Raw genomic sequence first — 18,893 nt, forward strand, 5'->3', positions numbered from 1 at the left:
ATTGAATGAATGAATGGTGCATATTTATTAATCAATCAATCAATCGTATTTATTGAGCGCATACTTTGTGCAGAGCACTGTACTGAGCGCTTGGGAACTACAAGTTGGCAACATATAGAGACGGTCCCAACCCAACAGTTGGCTCACTCTTACTTGTACGTATTTATTCTATTTATTTTAATTTGTTAATATGTTTTGTTTTGTCATCCGTCTCCCTCTTCTAGACTGTGAGCCCGCTGTTGGGTAGGGACCGTCTCTAGATGTTGCCGACTTGGACTTCCCAAGCGCTTAGTACGGTGCTCTGCACACAGTAAGCGCTCAATAAATATGATTGAATGAATGTATGAATGAATGGTACATATTTATTAATCAATCAGTCGTATTTATTGAGCGCTTACTGTGTGCAGAGCACTGTACTGAGCACTTGGGAAGTCCAAGTTGGCAACCTATAGAGACGGTCCCCACCCAACAGTTGGCTCACTCTGACTTGTACGTATTTATTCTATTTCATCATCATCATCATCAATCGTATTTATAGAGCATTCTAAAAGGGGGAGACGGAGAACAAAACCAAACATACTTACAAAATAAAATCAATAGAATAGATATGTACAAGTAAAATAAATAAATAAATAGAGTAATATGTACAAACATATATACATATATACAGGTGCTGTGGGGAAGGGACGGAGGTAAGATTGTGGGGTGGAGAGGGGGAGAGGAAGGAAGGGGCTCAGTCTGGGAAGGCCTCCCAAATAAATAAATAAATTCTATTTATTTTATTTTGTTAATATGTTTTGTTTTGTCGTCCATCTCCCCCTTCTAGACTGTGAGCCCGCTGTTGGGTTGGGACCGTCTCTAGATGTTGCCAACTTGGAATTGCCAACTGCTTAGTACAGTGCTCTGCACACAGTAAGCGCTCAATAAATATGATTGAATGAATGAATGGTACATATTTATTAATCAATCAATCAATCGTATTTATTGAGCGCTTACTGTGTGCAGAGCACTGTACTGAGCGCATGGGAAGTCCAAGTTGGCAACATCTAGAGATGCTCCCAACCCAACAGTTGGCTCACTCTTACTTGTATGTATTTATTCTATTTCATCATCATCAATCATATTTATAGAGCATTCTAAAAGGGGGAGACAGAGAACAAAACCAAACATACTTACAAAGTAAAATCAATAGAATAGGTATGTACAAGTAAAATAAATAAATAAATAGTGTAATAAATATGTACAAACATATATACATATAGACAGGTGCTGTGGGGAAGGGAAGGAGGTAAGGGACCGTCTCTGTATGTTGCCGACTTGGACTTCCCAAGCGCTTAGTACAGTGCTCTGCACACAGTAAGCGCTCAATAAATACGATTGAATGAATGAATGAATGAAATCACAAGAGTTTAGAAGCATTCTTAAAAAAAACAAACTTGCCTGTATTTTCAGGGGAATCTGTTCTGTGTAATTTCCGCTATCATTTGGGCAGTTGAGAGATTTAAAACACCCTGTTTTTAAGGCTGCCATAAATTAGAGAAGCAGCGTGGCTCAGTGGCAAGAGCCCGGGCTTTGGAGTCAGAGGTCATGGGTTCAAATCCCGGCTCCGCCACTTGTCAGCTTGTGTGACTTTGGGCAAGTCACTTCACTTCTCTGGGCCTCGTTACCTCGTCTGTAAAATGGGGATGAAGACTGTGAGCCCCCGTGGGACAACCTCATCACCTTGTATCCTCTCTAGTGCTTAGAACAGTGCTTGGCACAGAGTACGCACTTAAGAAATGCCATGATTATTATTATTATCCGAGAAGCAGCGTGGCTCAGCGTCAAGAGCCCGGGCTTTGGAGTCAGAAGTCATGGGTTCAAATCCCGGCTCCGCCAACTGTCAGCTGTGTGACTTTGGGCAAGTCACTTAACTTCTCCGTGCCTCAGTTGGCTCATCTGTAAACTGGGGATGAAGACTGTGAGCCCCCCGTGGGACAACCTGATCACCTTGTAACCTCCCCAGCGCTTAGAACAGTGCTTGGCACATAGTAAGTGCTTAACAAATACCATCATTATTATTATTATTCTCCTCTTCGTGGTTACTGGTAAAGTCGATATCTGACCCTTTTTAATTCATTCATTCAATCGCATTTATTGAGCACCTACTGTGTGCAGAGCACTGTACTAAGCACTCGGAAAGTGTCTCTGTTGCCGAATTGCACTTTCCAAGCGTTTAGTACAGCGCCCTGCACACAGTAAGCGCTCAATAAATACGACTGAATGAATGAATGCAAGTACAGTTCAGCAATAAAGAGAGACAGTCCCTGCCCACGCGGAGCGTACAGTCTAGAAGGGGGAAGACAGACATCAAAACATCAATCAATCAACCAATCGTATTTATTGAGCGCTTACTGTGTGCAGAGCATTGTACTAAGCGCTTGGGAAGTACAAGTTGGCAACATATAGAGACAGTCCCTACCCAACAGTGGGCTCAAGTAAACAGGCATCAATATAAATAAATTATGGCTACGTACACATCAAATATACAGGTGTCAATGTAAATAAATGGAATTATACGTATATACATAAATATATAAGTGCTGTGGGGAGGGGCGGAAGAGCGAAGGGAGTGAGTTGAGGTGATGCAGATGGGAGAGGGAGCTGAGGAAAAGGGAGCCATAGTCTGGGAAGGTCTCTTGGAGAGAGGAGCTGAGCCTTCAATCAATCAATCGTATTTATTGAGCGCTTACTGTGTGCAGAGCACTGTACTAAGCGCTTGGGAAGTGCACATAGAGACAGTCCCTACCCAACAGCGGGCTCACAGTCTAGAAACCCTTCGGTAGGGTTTTGAATAATAATAATAATAATAATAATGTTGGTATTTGTTAAGCGCTTACTATGTGCAAAGCACTGTTCTAAGCGCTGGGGAGGTTACAAGGTGATCAGGTTGTCCCACGGGGGGCTCACACTTTTAATCCCCATTTTCCAGATGAGGTAACTGAGGCACAGAGAAGTCAAGTGACTTGCCCAAAGTCACACAGCTGACAGTTGGCAGAGCCGGGATTTGAACCCATGACCTCTGACTCCAAAGCCCGGGCTCTTTCCACTGAGCCACAGCAGCTTCTCTGCTGGTTTTGAAGGGGGGAAAGAGTGATCTTTTGGCGAATTTGAGGAAGGAGGGCATTTTGAAGACCCTCCTCACCCTCTCTTCCCGAATATGGGTGGGCAAGTGGGACGATGCATTGGGCATTGTATGTATGTATATGTCTTTTAGACTTTTAGACTGTGAGCCCACTGTTGGGTAGGGACTGTCTCTGTGTGTTGCCAGTTTGTACTTCCCAAGCGCTTAGTACAGTGCTCTGCACATGGTGAGTGCTCAATAAATACGATTGATGATATGTATATATATATATATATATATGTGTGTGTGTGTGTCTGTGTATACCTGTATATATGTATATATGTTTGTACCTATTTAACTGTCTCTATATGTTGCCAATTTGTACTTCCCAAGCGCTTAGTACAGTGCTCTGCACATAGTAAGCGCTCAATAAATGCGATTGATGATGATGATGATGATATGGCTGATGCGTGTTGGGTACACGTGTCCAAACTGTACCCGTTATCTCGTTGTCTAGCCTATGTAACGTGCGGGTAACATAGAAGCAGCGTGGCACAGTGGAAAGAGCCTGGGCTTTGGAGTCAGAGGTCAAGGGTTCAAATCCCGGCTCCGCCAATTGTCAGCTGTGTGACTTTGGGCAAGTCACTTAACTTCTCTGGGCCTCAGTTCCCTCATCTGTAAAATGGGGATGAAGACTGGGAGCCCCCCCGTGGGACAGCCTGATCACCTTGTAACCTCCCCAGTGCTTAGAACAGTGCTTTGCACATAGTAAGCGCTTAATAAATGCCATCATCATCATCATCATAGAAAGCAGTTCAGATTCACAAACTCAGGGCAGTTCTGCCACCATCCCACATTGTTGTCTCCGAAGCCCTTGATGATGAAGTCATATCTCTAAAGGTTGCCAATGTGGACTTCCCAAGCGCTTAGTACAGTGCTCTGCACACAGTAAGCGCTCAATAAATAATAATAATAATAATGGCATTTATTAAGCGCTTGCTATGTGCAAAGCACTGTTCTAAGCGCTGGGGAGGTCACAAGGTGATCTGGTTGTCATACCCGTTTTACAGATGAGGTAACTGAGGCACAGAGAAGTTAAGTGACTTGCCCAAAGTCACACAGCTGACAATTGGCAGAGCTGGGATTTGAACCCATGACCCCTGACTCCAAAGCCCCAAACCCGTGCTATTTCAATTGAACCACACTGCTTAATAAATGCCATTATTATTATAATAAATACGATCGATTGATTGATTGATATCTCTCTATGTTGCCAACTTGGACTTCCCAAGCGCTGCGTACAGTGCTCTGCACACAGTAAGCGCTCGATAAATACGATTGAATGAATGAATGAATCCCCTAGGAAACGCATCTTCTAGACTGTGAGCCAGCTGTTGGGTAGGGACCGTCTCTATGGTTTGCCGACTTGGACTTCCCAAGCGCTTAGTACAGTGCTCTGCACACAGTTAGCGCTCGATAAATACGATTGAATTTGTTTTGTTTGGTCATCTGTCTCCCTCTTCTAGACTATGAGCCCGCTGTTGGGTAGGGACCGTCCCTATATGTTGCCAACTTGTACTTCCCAAGCGCTTAGTACAGTGCTCTGCACACAGTAAGTGCTCAATAAATGCGATTGAATGAATGAATGAATGGTACATATTTATTACTCTATTTTACTTGTACCTATTTATTCTATTTATTTTATTTTGTTAGTACCTTTTGTTTCGTCGTCCGTCTCCCTCTTCTAGACTGTGAGCCCGCTGTTGGGTAGGGACCGTCTCTATCTGTTGCCGACTTGTACTTCCCAAGCGTTTAGTACAGTGCTCTGCACACAGTAAGTGCTCAATAAATACGATTGAATGAATGAATATCTCGTTCAGTCCACATTCTAGCGAAGAACCTACGCTGTAGCTCAGCTTGGACGATGAGGACGCGCGTCTCTGAGTGATTTGTGAGAGAAATTATTACCCATCCAGTGAGCCAAACCTAAATCATGGCGATGTGGCTCATCTTTGCGGGTCACTCAGTCCTGCGGTACGGATGTCCAAGTTCATTCATTCATTCAGTCGTATTTATTGAGCGCTTACTGTGTGCAGAGCACTGTACTAAGCGCTTGGGAAGTCCAAGTTGGCAACATATAGGGACGGTCCCGACCCAAAAGCGGGCTCACAGTCTAGAAATCCGCCGTTTCTTTTAACAGCGGTCTCCTGCTCTAGACATTCAGCTCCTGGTGGGCCGGGAGCGTGTCCACTCGGCTATAGCGTAGACTCCCAAGCGCTTAATACAGTAAATGCCAGTGGCTGATTTGTCCGGTGAGGAGTCAAATCGGGAGACCAATCTATAAAATCAGGCCCAAATCGGAAGGCGCCTGAAAGAGCGCGTTAACTCGCTTTTTCACGTACACCCACCCACCCACGTGTGTGCCCGCGTGGATGGGTAACGCTAGAATGGGTCGAGAGATGATAATTGTAGTCAGAGGGCAAAATAGTTTCCGTGTGGACTTCAGTCATTTTGAAAACCCGGTGTGGGAGCGTCTTGGGTGCTTTCGGACCTTGAAAAGATGACATTTGAGCGTGGGGATTGAGCTATTTCGATTTCCGTAAGGGGAAAGAGTTAAGTTTCCCTTTTAAAATGCGAGTTTTCTTTTGAGTTTGTGCGGGATTTAAAAAAAAAAAAACCTTGTAAGCACGTCAGAGAAGTTTGGACAAAGCGGGAGAATAGCGGGTCATGCTTTGGGACTCTCGTAATGAGGGGCCCCAAATTGTGGGTTTGGCGCGAGCTCGTTTGAATCCTCCCGCTCCCTGGAAAATAGCCTGAACGTTCGTCTCTACACAGATTCATTCATTCATTCAGTCGTATTTATCGAGCGCTCACTGTGTGCAGAGCACTGTACTAAGCGCTCGGGAAGGACAAGGTCGTTTAATGGCTCTCAAATATTCTCTCTAGATGGCAATGAAAACAAAGCAACGCATGTTAAAAGAAGACTGGGAGTTTTTTAAACAAAGACGATTCTTTGAAGAGCAGGTATGGAATCGCGAACTTCCGGGCGAAAAAGGAAAAGTTCTTTCATTTCGGTCGTATTCGTGCATTTCGTACTTAAGGCCAAACATTTACCCCGGGGGAGAATTCGAAGTTGAAGTGACGATCTGCGCGCATCCCACGCATCCCACGGCTAAACGAGATCTGTCCTGAGATACAGCCTAGGCGAAAGCAAGTTGTCTTGCTCAACAGCCATCCCTTTGGGGAATAATCCTTACCGTCTTTCCAGGCAAAGAAACAATCCCACAATCATTCGGGATATGTCTTGATATCCCAGTGGAGACGGTTGTATTTTCACGTCAGATTGAAATGTCCGTTTTCCTCGTCTGCTTTCTCTACCTGGTTTTTGTGGCCGTCCCGAGAACGGGATGTCCGTAAAGCTGTTTCCGTTGCGAAGCCGCGTCCATTCATTCGTCCATTCGTTCTTCAGTCGTATTTCTCCCCCTTCTAGACTGTGAGCCCACTGTTGGGTAGGGACCGTCTCTATATGTTGCCAACTTGGACTTCCCAAGCGCTTAGTGCAGCGCTCTGCACACAGTAAGCGCTCAATAAATACAATTGATTGATTGATTGATTTCTCCCCCTTCTAGACTGTGAGCCCACTGTAGGGTAGGGACCGTCTCTATATGCTGCCAACTTGTACTTCCCAAGCGCTTAGTGCGGTGCTCTGCACACAGTAAGTGCTCAATAAATACAATTGATTGATTGATTGATTGATTGATTTCTCCCCCTTCTAGACTGTGAGCCCCCTGTTGGGTAGGGACCGGCTCTATATGTTGCTAACTTGGACTTCCCAAGCGCTTAGTGCAGCGCTCTGCACACAGTAAGCGCTCAATAAATATGATTGATTGATTGATTTCTCCCCCTTCTAGACTGTGAGCCCACTGTTGGGTAGGGACTGTCTGTCTCTATATGTTGCCAACTTGGACTTCCCAAGCGTTTAGTGCAGTGCTCTGCACACCGTAAGCGCTCAATAAATACAATTGATTGATTGATTGATTTCTCCCCCTTCTAGACTGTGAGCCCCCTGTTGGGTAGGGACTGTCCCTATATGTTGCCAACTTGGACTTCCAAAGCGCTTAGTACAGCGTTCTGCACACAGTAAGTGCTCAATAAATACAATTGATTGATTGATTGATTTCTCCCCCTTCTAGACTGTGAGCCCACTGTTGGGTAGGGACCGTCTCTATATGTTGCCAACTTGGACTTTCCAAGCGCTTAGTACAGTGCACTGCACACAGTAAGCACTCAATAAATACAATTGATTGATTGATTCATTGATTTCTCCCCCTTCTAGACTGTGAGCCCCCTGTTGGGTAGGGACCGGCTCTATATGTTGCCAACTTGGACTTCCCAAGCGCTTAGTACAGTGCTCTGCACACAGTAAGTGCTCAATAAATGCAATTGATTGATTGATTGATTTCTCCCCCTTCTAGACTGTGAGCCCCCTGTTGGGTAGGGACCGTCTCTATATGTTGCCAACTTGGACTTCCCAAGCGCTTAGTGCAGTGCTGTGCACACAGTAAGCACTCAATATATATGATTGATTGATTGATCGAGCATCCCCCATGCGCAGAACCCAACCCTGAACCGAACCTCGACGGCGGCCGACTGCAGCGTAGCTCGGTAAACCCCCGTCCCCCTGAGGGCCAACGTTTCCGTAGCCCCAGTGCTCACCATATTATTAGTTTCATTGGTCGTGGAACGGCCTGGAGGCTAATCCGTCGCTTTGTCCTTTCCTTCAGCTAAATAACAAGAAAGCGTTAGCTGGAGAGAACAACTTCACAGACACGATGAGGCACATGCTGTCGTCACGCCTGAGCATGCCTGACTGCCCCAACTGCAATTACAGGAGAAGGTGAGGCCGGGGTCCGCGGGCGAGGGCGCCCCGGGCCCGGATTATCTTTGTCCAGAAACGCTCTGGGCACATTACTCCCCTCCTCAAAAATCTCCAGTGGCTACCAATCAATCTGCGCATCAGGCAGATCCTCCCCCTGGGCTTCCAGGCTGTCCATCCCCTGGCCCCCTCCTACCTCACCTCCCTTCTGTCCTTCTCCAGCCCAGCCCGCACCCTCCGCTCCTCCACCGCTAATCTCCTCCCCGTACCTCGCTCTCGCCCGTCCCGCCATCGACCCCCGGCCCACGTCCCTCCCCCGAGCCCTGGAATGCCCTCCCTCCCAACACCCGCCAAGCTCGCTCTCTTCCTCCCTTCAAGGCCCTACTGAGAGCCCACCTCCTCCAGGAGGCCTTCCCAGACTGAGCCCCTTCCTTCCTCTCCCCCTCGCCCCCCTCTCCATTCCCCCATTTTACCTCCTTCCCTTCCCCACAGCACCTGTATATATGCCCACTGTTGGGTAGGGACTGTCTCTATCTGTTGCCAATTTGTACTTCCCAAGCGCTTAGTACAGTGCTCTGCACACAGTAAGCGCTCAATAAATACGATTGATGATGATGATGATGTACATATTTATTACTCTATTTATTTTACTTGTACATATCTATTCTATTTATTTTATTTTGTTAGTATGTTTGGTTTTGTTCTCTGTCTCCCGCTTTTAGACTGTGAGCCCACTGTTGGGTTATATGTTGCCAACTTGTACCTCCCAAGCGCTTAGTCCGGTGCTCTGCACACAGTAAGCGCTCAATAAATACGATTGATGATGATGATGATGTACATATTTATTACTCTATTTTACTTGTACATATCTATTCTGTTTTATTTTGTTAGTATGTTTGGCTTTGTTCTCTGTCTCCCGCTTTTAGACTGTGAGCCCGCTGTTGGGTTATATGTTGCCAACTTGTCCTTCCCAAGCGCTTAGTCCGGCGCTGTGCACACAGTAAGCGCTCAATAAATACGATTGATGATGATGTACAAATTTATTACTCTATTTATTTTACTTGTACATATCTAGTCTATTGATTTTATTTTGTTAGTATGTTTGGCTTTGTTCCCTGTCTCCCCCTTTTAGACTGTGAGCCCGCTGTTGGGTTATATGTTGCCAACTTGTCCTTCCCAAGCGCTTAGTCCGGTGCCCTGCGCACAGTAAGCGCTCAATAAATACGATCGACGCTGATGAGGCGCGCGGGACCGGGACCGGGGCCCCCGGGGTCCGGCCGGCCTCGGTCACCCCGTCCCCCTCCTTAAGCAGGTGTACCTGCGACGACTGCAGCCTGTCCCACATCCTGACATGCGGCGTGGTGGACTCGCCCGTCCCCGAGGACGTCCACGTCAGCCGGCTGCCGCTGCCCGGGGAGCCCGGGCCGGACTACTTGGCGGACATCTGCCCGCCCAGCCTGTCGTCGGCCAGCTCGGGCTCGGGCTCCAGCTCCCCCATCACCATCCAGCAGCACCCCAGGCTCCTCCTCGCCGACAACGGGGCCGCCCCGACCTTGTGAGTCTTCCCTCCGCCGCGGGGTGGGAAACGCGCGCTTGGAAGGCCGGCGCCAGCCGGGATGGTCGCGGCGCTTACTACATACCGGGCACCGTCCTAAGCGCCGGGGAAGGCCCAGGTGGATCAGTCGGGCTCAGTCCCTGCTCACGCTCTTAATCCCCGTTTAACAGATGAGGGCACTGAGGCCCGGAGAAGCGAAGTGTCTCGCCCTTTTAGACCGTGAGCCCACTGTTGGGTAGGGACCGTCTCTATATGTTGCCAACTTGGACTTCCCAAGCGCTCAATAAATGCAATGGATCGATTGATTGATGGATTTCTCCCCCTTCTAGACTGTGAGCCCACTGTTGGGTAGGGACTGTCTCTCTATGTTCCCAACTTGGACTCCCCAAGCGCTTTGTACAGTGCTCTGCACACGGTAAGCGCTCCATAAATACAGTTGATTGATTGATTGATTGATTTCTCCCCCTTCTAGACTGTGAGCCCACTGTTGGGTAGGGACTGTCGCTCTGTGTTCCCAACTTGGACTCCCCAAGCACTTAGTACAGTGCTCTGCACACAGTAAGTGCTCAATATATACAATTGATTGATTGATTGATGGATTTCTCCCCCTTCTAGACTGTGAGCCCACTGTTGGGTAGGGACTGTCTCTCTATGTTGCCAGCTTGGACTTCCCAAGTGCTTTGTACAGTGCTCTGCACACAGTAAGTGCTCAATAAATACAGTTGATTGATTGATTGATTTCTCCCCCTTCTAGACTGTGAGCCCACTGTTGGGTAGGAACTGTCTCTATGTGTTGCCAGCTTGGACTTCCCAAGCACTTAGTCCAGTGCTCTGCACACAGTAAGCGCTCAATAAATACAATTGATTGATTGATTGATGGATTTCTCCCCCTTCTAGACTGTGAGCCCACTGTTGGGTAGGGGCTGTCTCTCTATGTTGCCAACTTGGACTTCCCAAGCGCTTAGTACAGTGCTCTGCACACAGTAAGCACTCAATAAATACGATTGATTGATTGATTGATTGCCCAAGGTCAGACGGCAGACACGTGGCGGAGCTGGGATTAGAACCCCGGTGCTTCTGATTCCCCGACCCGGAGATGTATCCAGATGGTGATAATAATAATAATGGCATTTATAATAATGATGGCATTTGTTAAGTGCTTACTATGTGCAAAGCACTGTTCTAAGCACTGGGGGGGGATACAGTGTGATCAGGTTGTCGCACGTGGGGCTCAGAGTCTTAATCCCCATTTTTGCAGATGAGGTAACTGAGGCTCAGAGAAGTGAAGTGACTTGCCCAAGGTCACACAGGAGACCTGTGGTGGAGCCGGGATTCGAACCCATGACCTCTGACTCCAAAGCCCGGGCTCTTTCCACTGAGCCACGCTGCTTCTCTAAGCAGCGCTTACTATGTGCAGTGCTGGAGAGGTTACAAGGTGATCAGGTTGTCCCACTGGGGGGCTCACAGCCTTCATCCCCATTTTACAGATGAGGGAACTGAGGCACAGAGAAGTGAAGTGACTTGCCCAAAGCCACACAGCTGAGAAGTGGCGGAGTGGGGATGATGATGATGATGATGATGATGATGATGACATTTATTAAGCGCTTACTATGTGCAAAGCACTGTTCTAAGCGCTGGGGTGTGGAAGAGATGTGAAAACTGAACTCCAGGGGAAGTGAGGTGGGGTTCGCAGAGCGACCTCTGGGAAAAATGGTTTTTGGGGGTTATTTTTAGAGAAGCAGCGTGGCTTAGTGCAAAGAGCCCAGGCTTGAGAGTCAGAGGTCGTGGGTTCTAATCCCCGCTCCGGCACTTCTCAGCTGTGTGACCTTGGGCAAGTCACTTCTCTGTGCCTCCGTTACCTCATCTGTAAAATGGGGATTAAGACTGTGAGCCCCAAGTGGGACAACCTGATTACCGTGTATCTCCTCCAGCGCTTAGAACAGTGCTGAGCACATAGTAAGCGCTTAACAAATACCATCATTAGTATTATTATTAACTTCTCTGTGCCTCAGTTACCTCATCTGCAAAATGGGGACTAAGTCTGCGAGCCCCACATGGGACAACCTGATCACCTTCTAGACTTCTAGACTGTGAGCCCGCTGTTGGGTAGGGACCGTCTCTCTATGTTGCCAACTTGGACTTCCCAAGCGCTTAGTACAGTGCTCTGCACACAGTAAGTGCTCAATAAATACGATTGATTGATTGATTTTATTTTGTTAATATGTTTTGTTGTCTGTCTCCCCCTTCTAGACTGTGAGCCCGCTGTCGGGTAGGGACCGTCTCTATATGTTGCCAACTTGGACTTCCCAAGCGCTTAGTACAGTGCTCTGCACGCAGCAAGCGCTCACTAAATATGATTGAATGAATGAACCTTGTATCAACCCCAGTGCTTAGAATAGTGCTTGGTACATAGTAGGTGCTTAGCAAATACCGTCATTATTTTTTATTATCATTATTATTTTTATTATTATTTGTAGTATTTTCTTTTATTAAAAAAGGCGTGGAAAAGAATGTAGTTAAGACTGCCGTGCTGTGTGATAAGGTGAATGAGCGAATGCCGGCTCGCCTGTGGTATTGATAATAACAGTAATATTAATAATAATACTTGTGGTGTTTGTTAAGCATTTACTGTGTGCCCGCACTGTACTAAGTGCTGCGGTGGATGCAAGCTAAACAGTTTGGGACGCGGTCCATGTCCCACATGGGGCTCCAAGTTTTAATCCTCATTTTACAGATGAGGTAACTGAGGCACAGAAAAGGGCAGTGAGTTGCCCAAGGCCACGCGGAAGACAAACGGCGGAGCCGGGAAGAAAACCCAGGTCATTCTGAGCCCCCCGCCCGGGTCCGGGCTCCGGCCACTGGGCCACGCTGACCTGAAAACGGGCCTCTCTACTTTCAGTCCATCGTCTTTATTAAGCGCTTACTATGTGCAAAGCACTGTTCTAAGCGCTGGGGAGGTTACAAGGTGATCAGGTTGTCCCACGGGGGGCTCACAGTCTTCATCCCCGTTTTACAGATGAGCGCACTGAGGCCCCGAGAAATGAAGTGACTTGCCCAAAGTCACACAGCTGACTAGTGGCGGAGCCGGGATTTGAACCCATGACCGCCGACTCCAAAGCGCGGGCTCTTTCCACTGTGCCACGCTGCTTCTCTACTTTTTTTTTTTTAAATGGCATTTATTAAGCGCTTACTATGTGTTCTAAGCGCTGGGGGGGGATACAAGGTGATCAAGTTGTCCCACGTGGGGCTCCCAATCTTAATCCCCATTTTGCAGATGAGGGAACTGAGGCTCAGAGAAGTCCAAGGCCACACGGCAGACATGTGGCTGAGTCGGAATTCGAACCCATGACCTCTGACTCCAAAGCCCGGGCTCTTCCCACTGAGCCACGCTGCTTCTCCAGTTGATTGATTGATTAACCGGTCAACCTGTAACGCATCTCTGCAGGAGATCGTCACGGCCGCACAGCACCTGTATATATGTATATATGTTTGTACGTATTTATTACTCTATTTATTTAACTTGTACATATCTATTCTATTTATTTTATTTTGTTAGTATGTTTGGTTTTGTTCTCTGTCTCCCCCTTTTAGACTGTGAGCCCACTGTTGGGTAGGGACTGTCTCTATACGTGGCCAATTTGTACTTCCCAAGCGCTTAGTACAGTGCTCTGCACACAGTAAGCGCTCAATAAATACGATTGATTGACTGATTGATTGATTGATTGCTGCAATGGGTAGAAGCGGCGTGGCCTAGTGGGTAGAGCCCGGGCCTGGGACTCAGAAGGCCCCGAGTCCTAATCCCGGCTCCTCCGTGGGTCTGTTGGGAGACATTGGGCAAGTCTCTTCCACATCCTCTGTGCCTCAGTTACCTCATCTGTAAAATGGGGTGCCTTAAAACCGAAGTTTTAAGGCACTAGAAAGACCTTGCCTTCCACCGGCCGGTTATTGGTCGGAGTGAGCTTCGTTGTTCTTGCTTTTTTGGAAATTATTAGTTTTTATTTAGTTAGTTTTGGTTTTGGGTCCACGCACTCTTCTCCCCACCCTATTGTTTTGTTTTATTTAACAAAATAAATAGAATAGTGAATATGTACAAGAAAAATAGAGTGATAAATCTGTACAAATATATATAGACCTGTCTGCTGTGGGACCTCGGGCAAGTCACTTCACTTCACTGGGCCTCAGTTCCCTCATCCTTAAAATGGGGGTTAGGACTGCGTGTGTACTCCCGCGTTTAAAACAAATGCTTAACAAATACCATTATTATTATTATTAATTATTATTATTACTGCTCAGACCAGCCAGAGTGGTCAACATTCATTCATTCATTCATTCAATCATATTTATTGAGCGCTTACTGTGCGCAGAGCACTGTGCTAAGCGCTTGGGAAGTACAAGTTGGCAACATAGAGACGGTCCCCACCCAACAACGGGCTCACAGTCTAGAAAGGGGAAGACAGACAACAAAACTAAACATGTAGACAGATGTCAAGTCGTTAGAACAAATAGAATTAAAACTAAATGCACATCATTAACAAAATAAATAGAATAGTGAATATGTACAAGTAAAATAAATAGAGTGGTAAATCTGTACAAACATATATAGACCTGTCTGCTGTGGGACCTCGGGCAAGTCACTTCACTTCACTGGGCCTCAGTTCCCTCATCCTTAAAATGGGGGTTAGGACTGTGTATATATTCCCGCCTTTAAAGCAAATGCTTAACAAATACCATTATTATTATTATTATTATTATTAATTATTATTACTGCTCAGACCAGCCAGAGTGGTCAGCATTCATTCGTTCAGTCAATCGTATTTATTGAGTGCTTACTGTGTTCAGAGCACTGTACTAAGCGCTTGGGAAGTACAAGTTGGCAACATAGAGACGGTCCCTACCCAACAACGGGCTCACAGTCTAGAAAGGGGAAGACGGACAACAAAACTAAACATGTAGACAGGTGTCAAGTCGTTAGAACAAATAGAATTAAAGCTAAATGCACATCATTAACAAAATAAATAGAATAGTGAATATGTACAAGTAAAATAAATAGAGTAATAAATCTGTACAAACATATATAGACCTGTCTGCTGTGGGACCTCGGGCAAGTCACTTCACTTCACTGGGCCTCAGTTCCCTCATCCTTAAAATGGGGGTTAGGACTGTGTATGTACTCCCGCGTTTAAAGCAAATGCTTAACAAATGCCGTTATTATTATTATTATCATCACTGCTCAGACCAGCCAGAGCGGCCAGCATTCATTCATTCATTCGATTGTATTTATTGAGCGCTTACTGTGTGCAGAGCACTGGACTAAGCGCTTGGGAAGTCCAAGTTGGCAACGTATTCATTCAGTCGTATTTATTGAGCGCTTACTGTGTGCAGAGCACTAGACTAAGTGCTTGGGAAGTACAGGTTGGCAACATATAGAGACGGTAAATCAATCAATCAATCAATCGTATTTATTGAGCGCTTACTCTGTGCAGAGCACTGGACTGAGCGCTTGGGAAGTCCAAGTTGGCAACATACAGAGACGGTCCCTACCCAGCGGTGGGCTTACAGTCTAGAAAGGGGAGACAGACAACAAAACAAAACGTATTAACAAAATAAAGTAAATAGAATAAATATGTACAAGTAAAATAAATAAGTAGAGTAATAAATATGTACAAACATATGTACATATATACAGGTGCTGTGGGGAGGGGAAGGAGGTAAGATGGGATGGAGAGGCGGACAAGGGGGAGAGGAAAAAGGGGGCTCAGTCTGGGAAGGCCTCTATCAGACAATACACAGCCTAATCGTGGCCTACTGGATAGGGCCAGAGGGTCATGGGTTCTAATCCCGGCTCCGCCACTTTCTGCTGTGCAACCTTGGGCAGGTCACTTCTCCGGGCCTCAGTTCCCTCATCTGTAAAATGGGGAGTAAGACAGTGAGCCCCAGGTGGGACAGGGACTATGTCCAATCTGATTAGCTTGTATCTACCCCAGTGCTGAGAACGGCGCTTGGCACAGAGCGCCAAACAAATATCATAATGATAACGGTGTAATTGGAAAGTCTCAATGGCTCCTCCAGTTTAAGTGTCTCTAATTGGTACTTAAAAGCAGGAAATCAAAAAAGATTGGTACTCAAGGACATTTTCAATCAATCAATCGTATTTATTGAGCGCTTACTGTGTGCAGAGCACTGTACTAAGCGCTTATTTTCCCGATCCAGTTAACCGGACGGTACCAATTCAGGGGGGAGGGGGGTGTCACTTCACCGTTGTCTTGGTAGTGGTGGCCTGTTCCATGATCTTTTTTATAAAAATATATTTTAAATATCAAGCAGCGTGGCTCAATGGAAAGACTCCGGGCTTTGGAGTCAGAGGTCATGGATTCCAATCCCGGCTCCGTTTTTAAAAAATATATATATTTTAAGTATCAAGCAGCGTGGCTCAGTGGAAAGACTCCGGGCTTTGGAGTCAGAGGTCACGGGTTCCAATCCCGGCTCCGCCGCTTGTCAGCTGGGTGATGTCACTTCTCTGGGCCTCAGCTCCCTCATCCGTAAAATGGGGATGAAGACGGTGAGCCCCACGTTGCGCAACCTGATCACCAGAGAAGCAGCGTGGCTCAGTAGGAAAGAGCCTGGGCTTTGGAGTCAGAGATCATGGGTTCAAATCCCAGCTCTGCCAATTGTCAGCTGTGTGACTTTGGGCAAGTCACTTAACTTCTCTGTGCCTCAGTTACCTCATCTGGAAAATGGGGATTAAATCTGTGAGCCCCACGAGGGACAACCTGATCACCTTGTAACCTCCCCAGCACTTAGAACAGTGCCTTGCACATAGTAAGCGCTTAATAAATGCCATTATTATTATTATTATTATTGTATCCCCCCCCCAGCGCTTAGAACGGTGCTCGGCACATAGTAAGCGCTTAATAAACGGCATTAAAGAAAATAAAAAATGACCTCCGCTGCGCCGACCGTCCTAGCCCCTCGCCCTTGTCTGGGTGGTCTTGCCCGTTTTCCCAGCAGGAAACCGGGAACTGATTCCTGGTTTGTTTTTGAAAGCGCTCCGCTTCCCAAGCCAACCTAGCCCCACGGTCTGCTCGCGTGTGCTTGCTTATCCTCAGCGGGAGCGACGACGACGAGGAGGAGGAGGAGGAGGACGTGGCGCCGCTGTCGGCCAAATTTGCCGACATCTACCCCTTGAACAACTACGACGACGCCGAGGTCGTGGCCAACATGAACGGGATCCACAGCGAATTAAACGGTGGAGGCGAAAACATGGCCCTGAAAGATGAGGTATCGCTTTACATCTTGGGGGGCTCTGTATGTACTACTAATAATAACGATGGCATCTATTAAGCGCTGACTATGTGCAAAGCACTATTCTGAGCGGCGGGGAGGTTACAAGGTGATCAGGTTGTCCCCCGGGGGGGGCTCACAGTCTTCATCCCCATTTTCCAGATGAGGGAACTGAGGCACAGAGAAGTGAAGTGACTATTCCGAAGTCACACAGCCGACAGTTGGCGGAGCCGGGATTTGAACCCCTGACCTCTGACTCCAAAGCCCGGGCTCTTTTCCACTGAGCCACGCTGCTTCTCCGTGTAGCCTTCTTCTATATAGTGAAATAGATGGTTGCGTATCAGTGGAATTCGCTCGGTTCTTTGTCAGTCGACCACTTGATGGTGTTTGTTCATTCAGTCGTATTTATTGAGCGCTTACTGTGTGCAGAGCGCTGTACTAAGCGCTTGGGAAGTACAAGTCGGAAATCAATCAATCAATCAATCGTATTTATTGAGCGCTTACTATGTGCAGAGCACTGTACTAAGCGCTTGGGAAGTACAAATTGGCAACACATAGAGACAGTCCCTACCCAACAGTAGGCTCACAGTCTAAAAGGGGGGAGACAGAGAACAGAACCAAACATACCAACAAAATAAAATAAATAGGATAGAAATGTACAAGCAAAATAAATAAATAAATAAATAGAGTAATAAATATGTACAACCATATATCCATATATACAGGTGCTGTGGGGAAGGGAAGGAGGTAAGATGGGGGGATGGAGAGGGGGACGATGGGGGAGAGGAAGGAAGGGGCTCAGTCTGGGAAGGCCTCCTGGAGGAGGTGAGCTCTCAGCAGGGCCTTGAAGGGAGGAAGAGAGCTAGCTTGGCGGAGGGGCAGAGGGAGGGCCATTCCAGGGCCCGGGGGATGACGTGGGCCGGGGGTCGACGGCGGGACAGGCGAGAACGAGGTACGGGGAGGAGATTAGCGGCAGAGGAGCGGAGGGTGCGGACTGGGATGGAGAAGGAGAGAAGGGAGGGGAGGGAGGAGGGGGCCAGGGGATGGATGGATGGACAGCCTGGAAGCCCAGGGGGAGGAGTTTCTGCCTGATGCGCAGATTGATCGGTAGCCATTGGAGGTTTTTGAGGAGGGGAGTAACATGCCCAGGGCGTTTCTGTACAGAGATAATCCGGGCAGCAGAGTGAAGTATAGACTGAAGCGGGGAGGGACAGGAGGATGGGAGAGCATTGAGGAGGCCGATGCAGTAGTCCAGTCGGGATAGGACGAGAGATTGAACGAGCAGGGTAGCGGTTTGGATGGAGAGGAAAGGGCGGATCTTGGCGATGTTGCGGAGCTGAGACTGGCAGGTTTTGGTGACGGCTTGGATGTGGGGGGTGAATGAGAGAGCGGAGTCGAGGACGACACCAAGGTTGTGGGCTTGTGAGACGGGAAGGATGGTTGTGTCGTCTACAGTGATGGGATAGTCAGGGAGAGGGAAGATAAGGAGCTCAGTCTTGGACATATTGAGTTTTAGATGGCGGGCAGACATCCAGATGGAGATGTCCTGAAGGCAGGAGGAGACTGGAGCCTGGAGGGACGGAGAGAGAGCCGGGGCTCTTTGTTGAACCTTCACTTGGGCAGGGCTCTGTACTAAGCACCTAGGCCAGCACGATGCAGTAGCGTTAATAGTAATAAAAATAATAATGGCATTTGTTAAGCGCTTACAATGTGCAAAGCTCTGTTCTAATAATAATAATGACATTTATTCTTTTAGACTGTGAGCCCACTGTTGGGTAGGGACTGTCTCTATATGTTGCCAACTTGTACTTCCCAAGCGCTTAGTACAGTGCTCTGCACACAGTAAGCGCTCAATAAATACGATTGATGATTAAGCACTTACTATGTGCAAAGCACTGTTTTAAATGCTGGGGAGGTAACAAGGTGATCAGGTTGTCCCACGGGGGGGCTCAAAGTCTTCATCCCCATTTTACAGATGAGGGAACTGAAGGCACAGAGAAGTTAAGTGACTTGCCCAAAGTCACACAGCTGACAATTGGCAGAGCCGGGATTTGAACCCATGACCTCTGACTCCAAAG

At 47.3% G+C, this 18,893-nt stretch overlaps 1 protein-coding gene across 2 annotated transcripts in view; it reads left to right on the forward strand.

Annotated features, from left to right (window-relative positions):
• The window catches only part of FAM193A (family with sequence similarity 193 member A), a 252,759-nt gene that overhangs the window by 159,131 nt on the left and 74,735 nt on the right, over nt 1-18,893 (forward strand). Inside the window, exons 9-12 of one of the 2 annotated variants that reach the window (XM_038745554.1) lie at nt 6,050-6,127; nt 7,888-8,000; nt 9,289-9,534; nt 16,641-16,812. In XM_038745554.1, coding sequence (XP_038601482.1) covers nt 6,050-6,127; nt 7,888-8,000; nt 9,289-9,534; nt 16,641-16,812 — 609 coding nt within the window. The remainder of the gene's footprint in view (nt 1-6,049; nt 6,128-7,887; nt 8,001-9,288; nt 9,535-16,640; nt 16,813-18,893) is intronic. The other variant, XM_038745555.1, reaches the window with a different exon arrangement.

This window comes from Tachyglossus aculeatus, chromosome 4 (genome assembly GCF_015852505.1).
Source record: "Tachyglossus aculeatus isolate mTacAcu1 chromosome 4, mTacAcu1.pri, whole genome shotgun sequence".
NCBI lineage: Eukaryota > Metazoa > Chordata > Mammalia > Monotremata > Tachyglossidae > Tachyglossus > Tachyglossus aculeatus.